This window comes from Cebus imitator, unplaced genomic scaffold (assembly GCF_001604975.1).
Source record: "Cebus imitator isolate Cc_AM_T3 unplaced genomic scaffold, Cebus_imitator-1.0 Scaffold588, whole genome shotgun sequence".
Taxonomy (NCBI): Eukaryota; Metazoa; Chordata; class Mammalia; order Primates; family Cebidae; genus Cebus; species Cebus imitator.
The window spans coordinates 93,751-111,401 of NW_016107903.1; the positions used below are offsets into that span (position 1 = coordinate 93,751).

Consider the following 17,651-nt stretch of genomic DNA (forward strand, 5'->3'; position numbering starts at 1 on the left):
TGTAGAGACTGGAACCCTCACACCCTGTGGTAGGAATGTAAAATGATAAATGTTCTTTGGAAAACAGTTTTGCAGTTTCTTAAAAAGTTAAATACCTACCATATGACCCAACCACCCACTCCTGGCTACTGACCCAAGAGAAATGAAAACATATAAAGACATAAACATGAACATTTATAGCAGCTCTCTCATAGCAGGCAAAAACTAGAAGCAACCCAAATGCCCACCAACAGGTGAATGGATACATAAACTGTGCATCTATGTGATGGAATGCTACTCAGCAACAAAAGGAATAAACGGATATACTAACAGCATGAATGAATCTCAAAGTAACTGCTAAGGGAAATAAGGCAGGCAAAAAGAGAGTGGATACTAGACATATGAAATTTCAGTAAATGCAGTCTAGTATGTAGTGACAGAAGGCAAATTCATTGCCTGGTGTAAGGGAGGCAGGAGGGAGAGGAGGAAGAAATGACAAGGGTCATAAATGCACTTTTGGGGGTCCAGGATGTTTGTTACCTCGATCATAGAGTTGCTTTCGTGAGTGTACATAAATGTCAAAATTTGTTAAACTGTACACTTTCGATATGTGTAGCTCATTGTACATCAGCTATACCTCAATGCTCAGGCTGGTCTTGAACTCCTAGGCTCCAGCCATCCCAGCTTCAGCCTCGGCCTCCCAAAATGCTGGGATTACAGGCATGCGCCACCACACCAGGCCCAAATACTCTTTCATTTAATAGCAGTATCCACACAGAATTTACGTGCATGGGCTCAGGTGTCTGGCCCCACGTCTGCCTTGTCTTGTTTTTGTGATCTTAGACAAGTTACTTAATCTTTCCCTAGCTCAGCTTCCTCGCTTATAAGAGGGAGATAATAATAGTATTGATAAAATAGGGCTGTTGAGAGAATTAAACAAGATGATACATACTGAGCACCCCACTCAGTACCTGGTATGGGATAAACAGTAATTAATAGTTATCATCATAGTGTTTCCATGGAATTGAAAAACTGTCACTTATGTCTATAATTCTGAAGCGCATTATCTTATCTTTAGATTGTATTAATAGAATTATGGGTGATGTTTTTTCCTTTCAGCTTACCTACATTTTCTAATTTTTTATGTTGAATATATTCTCTTTTTACAAAAAATAGTTTTTAAGAGAAGGAGAAGATCTACTTATTTAGCTGAACTTTTCTCCATGTCTCTGAGTAAAGCCAAAACGTAAACAAAACCAATTTCACGAAATATGACAGAGGTGAGCCTCAGATGAAAGCGTCAGGGTACGTGGGGTGGAAACGCGCTGGACACAGACTCACGAAGCCTGGGCTCCAGTCAGGGCTGTGAATCCTGCAACTTCTCTTTGTTCACTGGTTAAATTCACCACGAGGTCTGTTTCCAGCTCCCACTTCCACACGCACGCGATGGAATGCCCTCGCCTGTTTCATCTCCCACAGAGATAGGTAAAAGGACTTCCCTCTCTACCTATTACAGGGATCTCACAGTTCTGGTCCTAGACCCTAGGATGCCTTTCAGCCAGCGCTCTCCTCTCCTCTAAACAAACTGGCCTGTCCTCCCAACCTCCCTCTGACCTCACCACCCCAAGGGAAGATGTGCTCCTCCCTCCTTGAGGAAATGCAACCCTGCAAACCCCACCCTCTTTGTGGAGAATTTATTCCATCAGTCACTCTCTCCTCTGGTTCCTTCCACATGCCTACAAATATGCTCATGGCCCACTAATAACAAGACTTCGGCCTTCTTTTGACCCTGCTACGCCACCAAACTTTCATAACTCGACTCTTTTTTAAGACTAGCAGACCTATTCCATTTCCTCCTCTTGGTTCCTTAAAATTTGACCTTACTCTTAGTCATCCATGAAAAGGGGAGGCGGGAATGAGATGGAAGACCGGCCCTTCCCAGTCCCTGAGAAAATTAACAAAAACGGACTCCTCCCAGGAGGGAAGACAGACTTGCTGGCTTGCTCGCTTCCAACATCTGGGCCCCAGAGAACATAGGGATTGGCAGGGGGAGAAACAAATGGTTAGGGAGTAAAGGACCTGGTTTCACTAGTTTGACGACACAAACTTCCAGCCTGTGGAGCAATGTGGCTTCTTAGGGCTGAAAGGAGTCACACTCTGCGGCTACAGGTCTGACAAAAAAGGAAGTCACTCAGAGGACCAAGAACAGCTTCCATCCTTCTCTGCCCCACCCGCCACAATTTGTCCCTGGCCTCTGTCGCACCTAACTTTCACCCACATGGTAAGGTGGCTCCATGGGAAGCCACAGGAGCCAGGAAGAGATGTTCTAGACACCAGCTGCACTTGGCAGGTAAAATGAGCACGTACAGCAGAGTTCGTGGTCACTGTAGACAAATAGAGGGGAAGCTCAGAGAGTGTGCTGCTGAGAACCAGAGAAGACAGGCTCCAAGGGGCTACAACAGGACAAAAGCACCAGCAGGTGACTGCGTAGAAAAAACAGAGAAAACGTGTAGCACCTGAAGTCTGGAAGGAACCCCAGATGTTCTTGTACAGCCTCCCATCCAGTGCAGAGATCTTTCCTCCAGCACCCGCCACCTGGGTATGGGACCCACACACATACTCATTGCCACACTGCTGAGCTCTCGTTGTTAGAAAAGTCTTCCATGGCCCAGCACGGTGGCTCATGCCTGTAATCCCAGCACTTTGGGAGGCCAAGATGGGTACATGACCTGAGGTCAGGAGTTCAAAACCAGCCTGGCCAACATGGTGAAACCCTGTCTCTACTAAAAATAAAAAATTAGCTAGGCGTGGTAGCACATGCCTGTAATCCCAGCTACTTGGGAGGCTGAGGCACAAGAATTGTTTGAACCTGGGAGGCGGAGGTTGCAGTGAGCTGAGATCACACCACTGTACTCCAGCCTGGGTGACAGAGCGAGACTCTGTCTCAAAAAAGAAAAGAAAGGAAAAGTCTTCCTTACACTGGACTCCAACCTACTTTCCTATGGCTACCCTAGTACATCCCCTGGACTAGCCAAAGGGTCTATTCCCTCTTCTATAATGATACCTGAGGTCAGTTACTGTACTTCTTCCCATGGCGTCTCTCCTCAGAGGATGTGGTTCCCACATCCGGCACCATCTACTCATGCCCTCTGCTCTCTCGCTGTCAATGTCTGTCTTAAACACAGCTCCCAAAGGCAGGCCAGGCATGGTTCCCTGGATGCGATCTGACCTGCACAGAGGACTAGGCTGAAAAAGTGGCCTGTGAGCTCTGAATTAGACCTGGAGCATGCGGCCTGTGTTTGGCAGCTGAGTCTTCCTACTGGCTCAAGTTAAGCCTGGGGGTCCCCAGGTCCATTTCATAGTAACTTATTTATGCAAATGGATGATGGCAGAGCATGAAAAGTGAGACAGGCAGATTCAAGGACGCCCCGTGGGAAAGTGTAGGGGAAGGCTCAGACCTCCAATTCCTGGGAATCTGAGGAAAGCCAATGTCTCACTCAGCTGTCAGAAAACACAAGTGGGGCCTGCCTGAACATGGGCTGGCTCATTGACCTTGACTTGCTAGTTGAAACACAAGGGAGTTCCGGAATAAAGATGACATCCCAGAGACTGTAGCTTTAAATTTCCAAGTTCTCTGATTCTGTGGTCTATCTGCCTAATTAAAATTAACAGCTGTCCAAATGAAGAGGCCCTCAAGACTGTTATCAATGCAGCCCACAGGCCCCAGTTGTCACAGAAGAGTCACCAGGCACAGGCACTCTTTCGCTGGAAGAGATCCACCATGTGAAAAGCAGCATCTGGCCTCAGTGCTGTCTGAGAAAGCCCGAGACCACAGCCAATGGGTCTGAGACACCCTCCAAATTAGGGATGAGAAGACAGATATCAGAGTTTCCATTTTACAGGCAGGGAAGCCAGGGGCAAAGAAGCATTTCACGTATCCATCGGCATGCTAACCTTGCGTCAGTACCAGTGGCCTCCCTGGAAAACCCTGAGGGCTGACAGAGTCACATGCTAACTGTTTCTGATAGAGAGGAAACTCTTAGCTCCAGAAAAAAAGGGCACATGCAACTGTCTTGCCCTGAGACTGTTTCAGTATCATTCTACAGTGGCAAACTGGGTCATGTGGGTAATTGTGATGGTTCCTCAGACTGGGACTGTGCTCTCTTTGGAAGCACACCCTTCCCACTTCTCCATTCCTATGTGACTTCAAAAGCTGGCAGACACTCTGTTAAGGTTAAGCCATACCAGCAACTCTGGTGCTGCCATTTGTGGCTGTAAGACCTTTGAGAAGTTATTCAACCTTTCTAGACTCGTTTTCTCATCAAAGGAGACGGTAAAGCCACCTTCAAAGGAGTATGTGAAAGAAACCCTGCTAAATGCCTGGTACAGAGCCTGGCTCTCAAAAGCACTCTGCCAGTGGCGATCAACAGCATCATCAGCACCAGCATATCACCGGGAAGCAAGAGACCAGGATGACCCATTGAGAGAGAAGAATGCTATAACTGAACCACCGGTCCGAAGGAGCCAGTCCTTCCAGAGTCTGTGTTCTGGCTGTGCCTTAGATCGTACACAGACATCAGTCCTACAACTAGAGTGACTCCAGTGGAGACGGGCACCATGGCTACTTAAATTCCGCATGCCCCACAGCATTTAACAGGACGTCTTGTAAGTACTTGAGACATTTTCAAACGCAGTAACAAAACACTGTCCAACAACCTTTCTGGCAAGCAGTGAGGAAGAGGGGAACAGGTTTTAAGGCAGGAATGGGGAAGGGAAGTGGACTGACCTGGCCAGCCAGTGGGCAGCTCCCACAGTAGATCTGAGCTTGGGGACAGGGGAGTCTTAATTCAAACATAGCACATCAGGGAAAACAAGGTTACATGGCCTCTGTGATTGGTATTCTGAATCGTGTTGACATTCAGGCATATTTCCATCCCTTTAAAACAACAAACACATTCTTTTTAGTTTGTTTTTCCTACATCCATCCACTCTTTGCAATGAAATATCTTTTTGAAATAGCCTGTTCTGTGGCTAAACTTAATGAGGCCAAAAGTGTAGTAATTCTTCCCTTGGGAAAAAGAAATCCTGGTCTATGACTCAGGATATGGACATTCCTCTTGAGCCCAAACCCCAGCAATGTGCAGGATAATGCTTCTAATGTGTTCTCTGTGACAGGGTCCAATCTGAATTCTAGGTTGAACCATACGAATTTTCCATTTTTTCAGGAAAAAAAAATTAATAGGCAAATACCAAATATCATCAATAGTTAAATATCAATAATTTTATACAGTTCAAGCTAATGTTGCCAAACAGGTTGTTTTATTTTCCTTCTAATGGATCTGCAGGCTCAAATAAAAACCCAGAGGACAGTGACTTCTCATCCATCTTTAGTTTTCTCCACCCTACCTGCCACTGAACATTTACTGGATAGCCAAAAAAAGCCTCCTGAATGGAAAAGTATTACCAAGTAACAGTACTGCTGGTTCTGATTTAATGAATTTGCATGAAGCACTGTAAATTCCATGGAGGCAACCTGGTAGATGGGACGGTGGAAGTCCCATCCAGGATGGGACAAGCTTGGGACCAGAAGAACCTGGTATTACTGAACTTCAGAAGCATAAAGGCACCTGTGAGAAAGAAGCCTTTGTTCACCAGATATTTAATAAGGACCTGTTATGTGCCCAGCAGTGTGTGGTGCTGGGAATATACAGTCATGAGAAAAAAAACTACATAGTACCTGCCTTTAGGGAGTTTACTATCTCAAAGGGAGGCAGGCATTCTAGGAATGCTTCAAATAAACAAAAATAAGATGATAACTGGGACAGAAGTGATTAAGGAGCCAGGATATCCTGATCTAGTCAGGGCAGTCCATCAGAGAGGGCTTCTCTGACAACTAGACAGTAAAGCTGATATCTGAAACACAAACAGGTACAGGTTAGACATTAGAAGGAAAACAGATTCAGAGTGAGGAACTGAGAATGAATAGGTGGAGCACAGGGACTTCCCGGCCAGGGAAGCTACTCCGTGTGATAATATAATGGTAGCTACCTGTTGTCATACATTTGTTAAAACCCACAGAAATGTACAACACCAAGAGTGAACCCTATGTGAACTATGGACTCTGGTTGATAATGATGTGTCAACACTGACTGGTTCACTGACTGTAACAAATGTACCACACTGATGTGGAATCCTGATGGTGAGGGAGGCTTTGTGTATGGTAGTCAAAAGGAAGTCGTGGGAATTCTGTATTTTCTATTCAATTTTGCTATAAGGCTAAAACTGCTATTAAAAAATGAAATCTATTGAAAGAAAGAAAGAGAAAGAAAGGAAGGGAGAGAAAGAGAGAGAGAGAAGGAAGGGAAGGAGGGAGGAAGGGAGGAAGGAAGGAAGGAAGGAAGTCAGGAAGGCAGGAAGGCAGGCAGGCAACAAGCCAGCCAAGAATACAGGGAAGGAGTATCAAAGAAAACCAGGAAAACAGGGAAGGAGTATCCAAGCAGAGGAAACAGCATGTGCAAAGGCCTTGCCTGAGTCAGAGTAATGGACTCCAGGTCACTGTGGCTGGAATGCAGAGGCCACAGGTAGAGGCTGAGCAGAGAGCTGGGCAAGATGAGCCCAAGAGCAAATTCCTGTATCCTTTCATCTTTGCCCAGTGGACATTCCAAGCAAGAAGGAGCCTCTGACTTAAAATAAAAAATTGGGCCAGGCGTGGTGGCTCACACCTGTAATCCAAGCAATTTGGAGGCCAAGGTGGGCGAATCACCTGAGGTCGGGAGTTCAAGACCAGCCTGACCAACATGGTGAAACCCCGTCTTTAAAAAAAAAAAAAAAATTGACATTCTCACCTGGTACAGAAATAGATCCCCAGCCATCAAAGGGGCCTCCTAGCCTTTCCTGGGACAATTATCCCCTGCCTTGGTCAGTGAAGGGAGCCACCAGCATGTGCAGACACCTCCTAAGCACAGGTGGCGGGCAGGCACGTGGCTGGTTTACACTAGAGGGCAAAAAGAAACGCAAACTCTCCCACATGCCCTGTTCACAATACTGAGTTATGACTCAGCCATTTCCCACTGCTCAATCCAGAACAGCAGCTGTCGGCAAGGCTGTGAAGCCCACAACACGGCTCACGGCAGAGGGCAGAGCAAGGAAACCATGGAGTCCTGCACTTGAGATGTCACCTCAGAGACCAAAAAAGTAGAAGGATTCAGGAGTGCGCATGAAACAACTGCCGTCTGCCACATAGAAAGCCAAGGGAAAGCAGCGCCACCCTGTCCGACAACAACCCCGCAGCGGGGAGGGTCTGCGCACCTGCATGCACAGCGCCCAGGGAAATCCAGTGCTTTATGGTGTTTCCCAAAGACACGGCAGCACAAGAAAAGCAGGCAGCCTGGCGCTGGATCAAGCCCAGAAACCTGTGGTGCGATGTGCTAGCAGAAGCAGCTCACACGTGCTGAGACAGACAGCCCAGAAGCAGAACATGTGGTGGGTCCCTCCCATCAGGTGGTGCAGAGGTTTGAGGAGTTGGGGGATGCCTCCCTTGAGGAAAGAGAGGCAATTTCCTATATTTCTCAACTCATGCTTGGAAAAGTGACACAAGTCTGAGGTCTAAAAGAAATCAGGCAACAAGTCAAAAGAAACCAAGTCCATTCTGCAGGAACTGGGAGCTGGGACAGGGCAAGAGGATGCCCTAAGTTGTGCCTGACTCTGGGACTGGGGAATTTTCCACATTTTACAGGTAGCTGCAGCAGCTCCTATTGGGTCTGAGGCTTAAGCCTGAAACAAAGAGACAAAAAAGCAAAATCAAAGGCCCTGAGCAAAGGGGACAGGGCTGTGACCAAGTCCTCTGCAACAAGTGGCATTGGCTGGCACAGATGGAAGGCAGCCTGGGAGCATCTCCCTCCAGCCCTGTGCCTCCCTGTATCTCTCAGACATGTGCTCTGACGCCTGGAGAAGTCAGCTGGCTTCCCTGGAGCCAGCCGATAGCAGAAGAGGCAGAGCTTGAGTCAGGAAAACATGACTCTAAATTCAGTGCCTTCCTAGATTTGGAATGTATTATTTTTTAAAAAAATTAAATAGGCTGGGTGCAGTGGGTCACACCTATAATCTCAGCATTTTGGGAGGCTGAGGTAGGCAGATCACTTGGGCCCAGAAGTTCAAGACCTGCCTGGCCAACATGCCAAAACCCTGTCTTTACTAAAAATACAAAAATGTTAGCTGGGCAAGGCTGCAGTGAGCCATGATCACACCACTGCACTCCAGCCTGGGCAACAGAGTGAGACTTCCCTTACAAAAAAAAAAAGAAAACGAAAAAAAATTTTTTTAGGCTGAGTGCAGTGGCACATGCCTGTAATCCCAGCACTTTGGGAGGCTGAGGTGGGCGGATCACAAACTCAGGAGTTTGAGACCAGCCTGGCCAATATAGTGAAACCCCGCCTCTACTAAAAACAGAAAACTTAGCTGGGTGTGGTGGTAGGTGCCTGTAATCCCAACTACTCGGGAGGCTGAAGCAGAAAACTAGATTGAACTCAGGAGGCCGAGGTTGCAGTAAGCCAAGACTGTGCCATTGCACTCTAGCCTGGGTGACAAGAGCAAGACTCCATCTCAAAAAAAAAAATTTTTTTTAATAAATAAATGCAGTGCCCCTTGCTCTGTGGTGCATTATTGCTACTTCCCAGAGCACACAGTCACTGAGTAATAACAAGGGCACAGTATTTCAAATCAACAGAACTCGTTCACATTCTGGTTCTACTCCTTACTAAGTGCAATTAATCCTTGCACTCAGTTTCCACCCCTGTAAAATGGGAACAACTCTTAGAGTTCTACCAATATACTGTAGGACTCTGGTAAGCATCCTTCAGCAAGAATCACAGCTCTTTTGAGGCTGTGGTCTTCATTTTAGATAAGATATTCTGGCCAGGGAAGAAATGTCTCAATTCCTGCCAAAAAGAATTTATTCAATATATAAATTTACCTTGTTTAAGACTTCTTCATCCATCTATTTCTGAGAGGACATAAATGCTATAAAAATGGAACACATGATGCAAAATTAAGAGAATCAGGATTAAAATAGAAACTCTGTCTAAAGAATACAAAGGATAAGTGCCAAGGCTCTAGCAGTGAAGACAAACAGGGAAACGTGCTGGGTTGCATGGATCCTATTTTCTGGCTGACAAGAACAAGCAGCACATAGAACACTGTACAGCCAGCATGTACCCAGCCAAGTTCAAAGTGCAACTTCTTTAACCTGGGAGCCATGATGAACAACAAAGTGATCACTGACAACTTGGGAGCCAGAGCTTCCAGGCAACTGCTCACCCTCTGTGCTCCCTAGGCCAAGGACACTCCCTGTTTTGAGAGAATAGAAAAGCAGACACATTTCCAGTCTGAACCACACATCACACTTCTGCCTGTACAATTTCAGAATAAACAACTTATAGCCAAATTCCTGGCAGAGAAACCATTATTCTGACCATAAAAAAGTATAAACAGGTTCAATCACAGGCTCTGGGTAAAGATAAGAAATTATGCGCAGTGGCATTCTCCAACTCTAATTCAGCCAGGAACAGTGCATTAGAAAAAATGCCTGCCTTGATGAGAGAGGTGTCCCTTAGCTATGGATGCTGTTAGATGGCCTCTCATAGCAATGTGACCTGCAGGGGATAAATAAGGCAACTCAAAACTTCCACTCATAGAAGCAGGGTCCTTATCATAAATGAAATGAATCCTAAATAGAAGCAGGTAGTTTCCTTCTTTTCGCAAAGAACAGCGTTCCAAGAGCAAGCCACAGAGGTGGGATTTAAAGTCAGACACGTGAATATTCCATATCCCTAAATCCCAACAAGTTGATACCTAACAGCCCATCCAGGGAAACACGAATAAGAATGAAACGAGAGTGAAAATAAAGCCAGGACAAAGTGTTCCCTATGGCACTGGGAGATAGGCCTGTTATCAGCTCTATCCAGGGCGCAGGGTCAGGGGAAGTAGAGCGTGCAGTGCTGCCGGGGAATTGCCCAGCCAGCTCCAGCCCTTATGAGGCACAGAGCCAGCTCCACAAAATTCCAGGCCTTCTCCCTCTGTTCCACTGTTTGCAGGATTCAGCGGAAGGGCCTTTAATCTGGGCAGATCAGGAGGAGGCACAGCATTCAGTAAACAAAGTAAGGGATACTCAGGACTTACAAATGATAGCCAAGACCTGCTTCAAATATGGGTGTGGTTGGGAATACAAATGAAACAAGACTGGTCATGAGTTGCTAATCATTAAAGATGAACAATGAGCGCATGGGGTTTCATTTCACCATTCTTTATTCTGAAACTGTTCCAGAATAATAAATAAATAAATAAATAAATCATACATATTCACTGTGGAAATTTAGGTAAATATTAAACAAAAAGCCACTAAGAAGAAAATAAGCCTGTCACCTGTCAGAAAAATATCCTGTCACCTAAGACAACTACTGTTATCATTTTGTTCAATTTCCAATCTTTTCCACATTTTCTTTCTTTTGCTTGCAAAACAGAAGTATACTGTCCATATTGGTTTATAACCCGCTTGCCATGTCCATCTTTATCTTATGTATTATTCTAAAAATTCTTAAAATGTTAAAACATTGAGTTGTATCTTCCCTAAGGACAATTTTTCCTAGAAGAGGGAGCGTAGAGAGAACAAAGTTACTATTAGAGCCAACTGATACTAATATCTTACATATTTTTCTTTTTTCTTTCTTTTTTTTTTTTTTTTTTAAGACGGGGTTTCACCATGTTGGTCAGGCTGGTCTTGAACTCCCAACCTCAGGTGATCCACCCGCCTTGGCCTCCAAAGTGCTTGGATCACAGGCGTGAGCCACCACACCCGGCCTCTTACATATTTTTCAAGTCATTAAATATCTTAGATAGTATGACTGTTGCATAGTCTTTATCCCAAAGGTATTCCATAAACTACTTCCAATTTTTTGTTACCATAAGGCTGTGGTGAGCCAGGAAGGATGATATATATTATAAATAGGTGATGTCAAATGAGAAAGAAATTGCTTAGTATGCGCCTGAACATAAACTGACAGCACAAAGGAAAAGAAAAGGCGAAGAGAGATGCTGGAGGCTGATCAGCTGCATAATTCTGAGCAATTATTAACTTTCCAGGTATTCCCTTTTGTAAAGGTCATGGTGAGGTATAAGAGAAAATCTGAACATGTACAACACTGAAACTAGCTCACAAAGTACCTATCCATCAACAATAATTCACCAGGTCCAGATGATGAATTAAGAAAATCTGCTAGCATCGCCTCTGAAATGCTTGAGTCTTGAAATACTGAGTTTTCAAAAGGTTGAAGAGTTCATCCATCGGGGATGGCACAGGAAGGTTCCATAGACATAAGACTAGATCAAATGGCTTCTCAAACACTACTGTGGTCCAAGCGATCAATCATGCCCTTTCAATTCATCTAATTAAATAAAATATACTCCGACACTGCTTAGGCCTGTAATTGGGGTCTTTCTTCAGAGAAAAACGAATCTGTCTCTCAAAAAAAGAAAATCCATAAAATCCTCAAGGTGGGGAGATGAAGGGGATCCTATGTCTTCCCTGTACTATTTTTTTCCTACCAAGAAGCAGAATTTGGCTGAATGTCTGTGGAGAAAACACCTCCTACAGTCAATATCTGAAAGTCAGTCAAAAATAATAATCTTTCTTTCTGAATCAATGTCACAAACTATTTTGTGAAAATTTGAAAGGTTCAGAACTGAATACATTCTAGCTATGTTGCGTGTGGCTCTCTCAGACTGCTAAAAGACACCAGGGACTTCTGAATCAAACCATTTGGCTCTGGCCAGCAGCTGGGAAGAGGCCATACTGCAGCCGTCCTGGATAGGAAGCCACTATCTTCTTCTCCAGGAGGGGCCCACGGACTCTGTGACGAGCAGAACCACAGTGGGACCAAGAGAACGGCAGATGGCCCTGCTGCTTTCTTTACATTTTACCTTCTCCTTATTCATTTCCGTCTGTCATTTTGGTTTTTTATTTCAAAAAGGACAAGTGCAGTTTTCTTCCCATCTTGTCAAGGATTAAGTGGAGAGGAAATATGAGTCTGTATGACACAACAGACTCAAGCTCTGAGGTCAGAAACTATGTAAGTGAGCAATTAAGTACTTATCATTAGTAAGTGAATAGCAGCTGCAGGCTCTCTAGACCGAGTTCTAGCCTCTGACCCTGCCCTCCCCAAATGGAAGAGTCCCCACCTATTTTGTTTTTTTTAAGACGGGGTTTCACCATGTTGGTCAGGCTGGTCTCGAACTCCCGACCTCAGGTGATCCGCCTTGGCCTCCAAAGAGTCCCCACCTATTGAGGAATCTGCCAGAATTTCCAAGAAAGCATAACCAATTATTCACTCTATTGATGACCACTATGAAAAAATCTAAATGTATACACAAAGACTAGGAAGAGACACACACATTTTTAAAGTATGTGTTATGATAGTGAATTCAAGAGTGGGTTTTTTGTTGTTGTTGTTGTTATTGGGTTGTTTCAACAGTAGAAAATTACTTTAAAACTATGTTATTATTAACATTCCATTTATACATTTTGCTAAGATTGGAACCTCTCGGAGCATGAGTTCATTTCTGATCTAAGTCTAGGCCCTCCCTCTGGATTATATATGACAGAGAAGTAGGAGGTAAACAAATAACTAGAACTGCAACCAAAGATGTCACACAATTCTTTTTCAACTGGGTTTCCCAAAAGAGCAATCTCTAAGATTTGTCAAAATTGATCCAGAAAGTTCTACAAGCTTCTATGCCTATGACGTGACGTTTACTTTTTTTCCCTCAAAAGAAACCAAAAAGCCAATGTATAAATGCAGAACAGCTGTCTTCTGGCAGACAGTACTCCATTGCACACAACCACACCCTGACACAGAGACATACACCAGCCCAATCCATTCCCGAGCTCCGGCTGATTTGATTGCTGTAGATTTCCCAGAGGTTCCACTGAACTCATTCTCTGACTTTGGGGGGTCAGGAGCCACATGCTGGGGCACTCAAAGTCTCCTGCAGGAAGTACCAACACCCACTGACACTCTCTACTTTGACCTCCCTGTGCAGGGACAGGACCAGAAAGGAAAGTTACCTTGCAGACGGCAGCCTGGAGTACTGCATCAAAGCCCCCCTCAGGGGCATCTCGGTTCCGGGACACCCTCTGTTTCCGAACTTCCTCATTGAAGCTGTCCACTCTGTCTGTGAGAGGCAGCAGATGGCGGAACCCAAAGGAGGGGACGCAATTTGGAAACAACTTGTAACTAGAGAGAAAGAAGAGAAGAGTCACTTTTCCATCATTGTCTGTAAATCTTAACCAAGTGTTCTGAGCATTCACTGTGTGCCTTCAGAGGCACCAATAAATATTTACCCAGCACCTACTACACGCCCATAGGACAGGCACAGCGAGCAAAGATAAATAACGTAGTCCTTACTCTCCAAACATCAGCCCTAAACTGCAGGCAAGAGAGCATATGCCAAGTTGTAAATGAATGGTAGGGGCAAATGGTTCAAAGGAAACAGAGATAATAGTAGGCTACTGTGATTGGAGGAAGGCTTGTCATGGGCCTTGAAAGACGTGTGGGACCCAAGGTGTGCGCCAGCCTAGGCACAATGGAGAGGAAATGTCCTCTGGGCTAAGGAACGTGGACTATGTCCAGTGAGGGCAATGTAAGTGAAGTTACTCCATGCAGCCAGCTTCTACATCGATTCTGCTGTTGCTGCCATGTGACAAAGGATCACAGGATCACATAACTTCATCATGTCAACCCACTCAGTAACCAGGATGTGCAGGCACACGAACAAATGCTCAATGGAACAGGAATGAAATCATCTTATCTGCTGCTTCATTCATTTCTAAATATTGTGCTGACAAACTACCAATTCTGCTAAATGCAATAAAAATTATTTAGAAACTAAGTATCTTCAAATGAAAAGTTATATCTGGAATTGGGAAAGAAGGAAATATTGCACATCAGTAATAGGTTAATACCAAGCCTTTCTCCTGAAATATTGGGTGAGCTCCTTTTCAGTCTTCTGCGGAGGCTACAGCTGGCCCCAGTCCTGAAGTTACTTTCCATTACAGCTCTAAGAGTTTCAGCTTGATCTAGACCTAACAAAATTGGAAGAGAGAGCTTATATTGTTTTACATATGGGTTCACAAAGTAAAGGGAAGAGTGTCCAAGCCAAAGAAGAGCATGTGCAAGAGTCCTGTGGCAGGAGGGAGCACAGAGTCCAAGGACGGAAGGTGGCTGGGGGGGCTGCAGTGCAGAGTAAGGGGTGAGGAGGGGCGAGGAGGAGCCTAGAAGGCAGGCTGGGCCGGACTGTGCAGGGTGTCTGACTGTGTTAAGGAAGTGCCTCTTTCAGAATAAATGAATGATGGAAAACGAGCACTAACAGGCCTGAGGGAAAGGCTTTATCATCTAATTCAAGCCACACGCCTGAGAAAGAAAACAGCTAGGAGGACCCTGCCTTAACTGCCGTCAAAAAGCAGCCTCACCAGGGCAGGTCTGGGCAGGCTCCCCTCTGTAAAGAGGCAATCTTTGGCTCTGTAAGGGGCCGTTCCATTCCCTTTCAGGGCTACAGTCCCTGCTCCGTCCACACAGTCACAACAGCACAGCACAGCGTCCCCAGCAACAGGCCCACCCTGCAGAGAATCAATCAGTCCCACTCCTGTGATACTTGCCGCTCTCCCTCTCAAGGCCAAGGCCGGCAGGAGGGGCGATGAGCTCTCCCTGCCTGGCTTTCCTTTGTGTTTCTTTCTTCTCCTTTCCTGAAATCTTCATGAACGCCTTGTGCTTGGACAGGTGGAACTCGCTTTTAACCTTAACCTGCAGCCACCCAAACTTTCCATTACCTCCTAGTTTTCTCATAAAAAGAACAATCATGGATATTACATTCCCAGCTGGAAGGAGGAACTGAGGTCCCATCTTCAGCTACTTGGCAAGTGGATAACAGGCCCAGAAGGAAGTAAATCTATCCAAACTCTCCCCCTCTCTTCCTCCAAGATCCTGCATTCTCCTATGTGGCTCTGGCCCATGATTTAGGACTTCAGGTGTGTGTTTTTGTTATACTTGGTCAGGTCCGTTGTGGACAGGGAGGAAAAACACTGAATAATAATTGCTGTTTTACCAGGAACACTGTGAGCAACTCGCTACAGCTCAGCATGTTTTACCTCCTCCCTTTCACTCCCGCAAACAGAAAACACCAATGAGCAGATACATTTTTACTGCAAAGAATGACTGTTAAGAAGTTAGCAATGAGAAAAGCAGTTGCCAGAGAGGTCGTCATTGCAGAGAATTGACTATAACCAAGCCAGAGTCACTTCATACCAAGAGGCGACTTGGTATGAGCCTTGTCACACAGACCCTAGGCGTGTCTCCACTGCCCCCGGGATAGGATGTCACCTGTGACAAGTTATCTGACTTAATCCAGAACAGCCATCTGAGTGGCCTGAAGACCTGGATGTTTTGGGGTCATTCCGGGAGACCAGCCCACCCCTCTTGTGTGTCTGTGCTGCAGGACCCCAGATAAGCACCATGCACACGGAGTTACTAAATTGAGGATTATTAACAAGGGAGATAAAAAAATAAAACATATATGGTTAAAGAGCCAAAGGAGTGTCTGTATGTATAAAAAGTGAATCCAATTTGAAGACACCAGACCGAGGCAAATCCAGAAAATAATCTAATGCCTCAGGACAATATCATGGATCAAGCTGACATGGAAAGGCTCTCCTCTAACTCTAATCATATGGAACCACTGGATAAAATGTAATTAAAAAATTTTTAATATATACCCTAGACTGGAAGCTTAGAAAGTAAATCCCAGAAACGAAGAGGAAACTATTCAATAAATGAATGAACCTTTCAGAAGTATTTGGTTTTAGTGAAAAGGAAAAAGAAAGAAAGAAAGAAAGAGAGAGAGAGAGAGGGGGGGAAAGAGAGAGAGAGGGAAAGAGAGAAAGGAGGAGCCAAAAACCAAATGAATGGATTTAAAAGAATTGGTGGGGGCCAGATGCCATGGCTCACACCCGTGATCTCAGCACTTTGGGAGGCTGAGGCAGGCAGACCACCTGAGGTCAGGAGTTTGAGACCAGCTTGGCAAATGTGGTGAAACTCCATCTCTACCGAAAATTTAGAAATTAGCTGGGCGTGGTGGTGAGCGCCTATAATCCCAGCTATTCAGGAGGCTGAGGCAGAAGAATCACTTGAACCTAGGAGGTGGAAGTTGCAGTGAGCTGACATGGCACCACTGCACTCCAGCCTGAGTAACAGAGCAAGACTCTGTCTCAAAAGAAGAATAGGTGGGAAATGAGCAGGCACTCATGCCAAGGACCTTCCAATGTGTCAGGCCTTGACTGAGGCCCCATGGCCTTGGAGCAGGGTCTACCATAAACAGATGCTGAGCCTCAGTCCTGCATAGGGCTGAACACTGGAATAGGGCTTTCTGCACAAAGCTGAGCACTACAAAGAGCTGTGTGCCACTAAAGCCAGAAAGGGAAACACTCCAGCCACTGGTCTAGGAAAGCGGCACAGAAGCAGACCATCTACCATGGGTGAGATGAATTACCCAAAAAAACCGTAACTCCAGGCCTGAGCAATTGGAACACACTGCTTTTACGGCAAATAAATCCCCAAATGAAAAATTAACAGAAAAACTAGTCCTACGCTGAACTTGGAGATTCTCGACAGCAGCAAACATAAAACTGCTCTGCAGAGATGCCCCCACAACCTCCAGTGAAGATGTACTAGTGAAAAGCTTGTAAATCACATGAGAAACAATTCATTAGGGCATGTCAGTAGGTCCAGTACACTGACCTGCTGTAGATCCCCCTGAAGGATCCATAATTCAAGAAGCAGAAACAGAATAATTTAGAATACTTTAGGCCAGGCACAGTGGCTTACACCTGTAATCCCAGCACTTTGGGAGGCAGAAGCGGGCGGATCATCTGAGGTCAAGAGTTCAAGACCAGCCTGGCCAACATGGTGAAACCCCATTTCTACTAAAAATACAAAAATTAGCCAGGTGTGGTGGTGGACGCCTAGAATACCAGCTACTCAGGAGGCTACGGCAGGAGAATCACTTGATCTTAGGAGACGTTGGATGCTGCGCTGCCTGGGTGTGGGGAGACAAAGCTTGGCCTGCTCACCAAGCCACAGTCTGCTCCTGCGGTGTGCGTGTGGTGAGCCGAGATGGTGCCACTGCACTCCAGCCTGGGCGACAGAACAAAACCCTATCATAAATAAATAAATTAATCAATTAAAATAAAATACTTTAGAACAAAGATATTTAAAACATTCAAAGAGAGAAAATAATAGAAACCAAAAGCCAGATAGGATAGTGTTAGAAAAACAAAACAGCAGGCTCTGGAAAAAAAAATTAGTATGAAAAACAGAAGGGTCTAAAAAAGAACCAAATATAAATTAAACAAATAAAAAACATAGTCACTGAAATTCAAAAGCGAAATTTCAGTATATAGATTAAACAGTTGAAGAGCTAAATGGTAAACTGGAAGAAATGCAGCTAAGAGAGAAAAAGAAAGGTAGAAAACATGGGTGAAAAATTAAGACACAAAGTTTAGTATGAGAAATTTCAACTGACATCAGACAGTATCAGAGAAAATAGGAGACAGGAAATAAGAGAGAACA

At 45.0% G+C, this 17,651-nt stretch overlaps 1 protein-coding gene across 1 annotated transcript in view; it reads right to left on the reverse strand.

Annotated features, from left to right (window-relative positions):
• The window catches only part of ITGB5 (integrin subunit beta 5), a 125,992-nt gene that overhangs the window by 65,683 nt on the left and 42,658 nt on the right, over positions 1-17,651 (reverse strand). Inside the window, exon 5 of the mRNA XM_017516448.2 lies at positions 13,097-13,265. Coding sequence (XP_017371937.1) covers positions 13,097-13,265 — 169 coding nt within the window. The remainder of the gene's footprint in view (positions 1-13,096; positions 13,266-17,651) is intronic.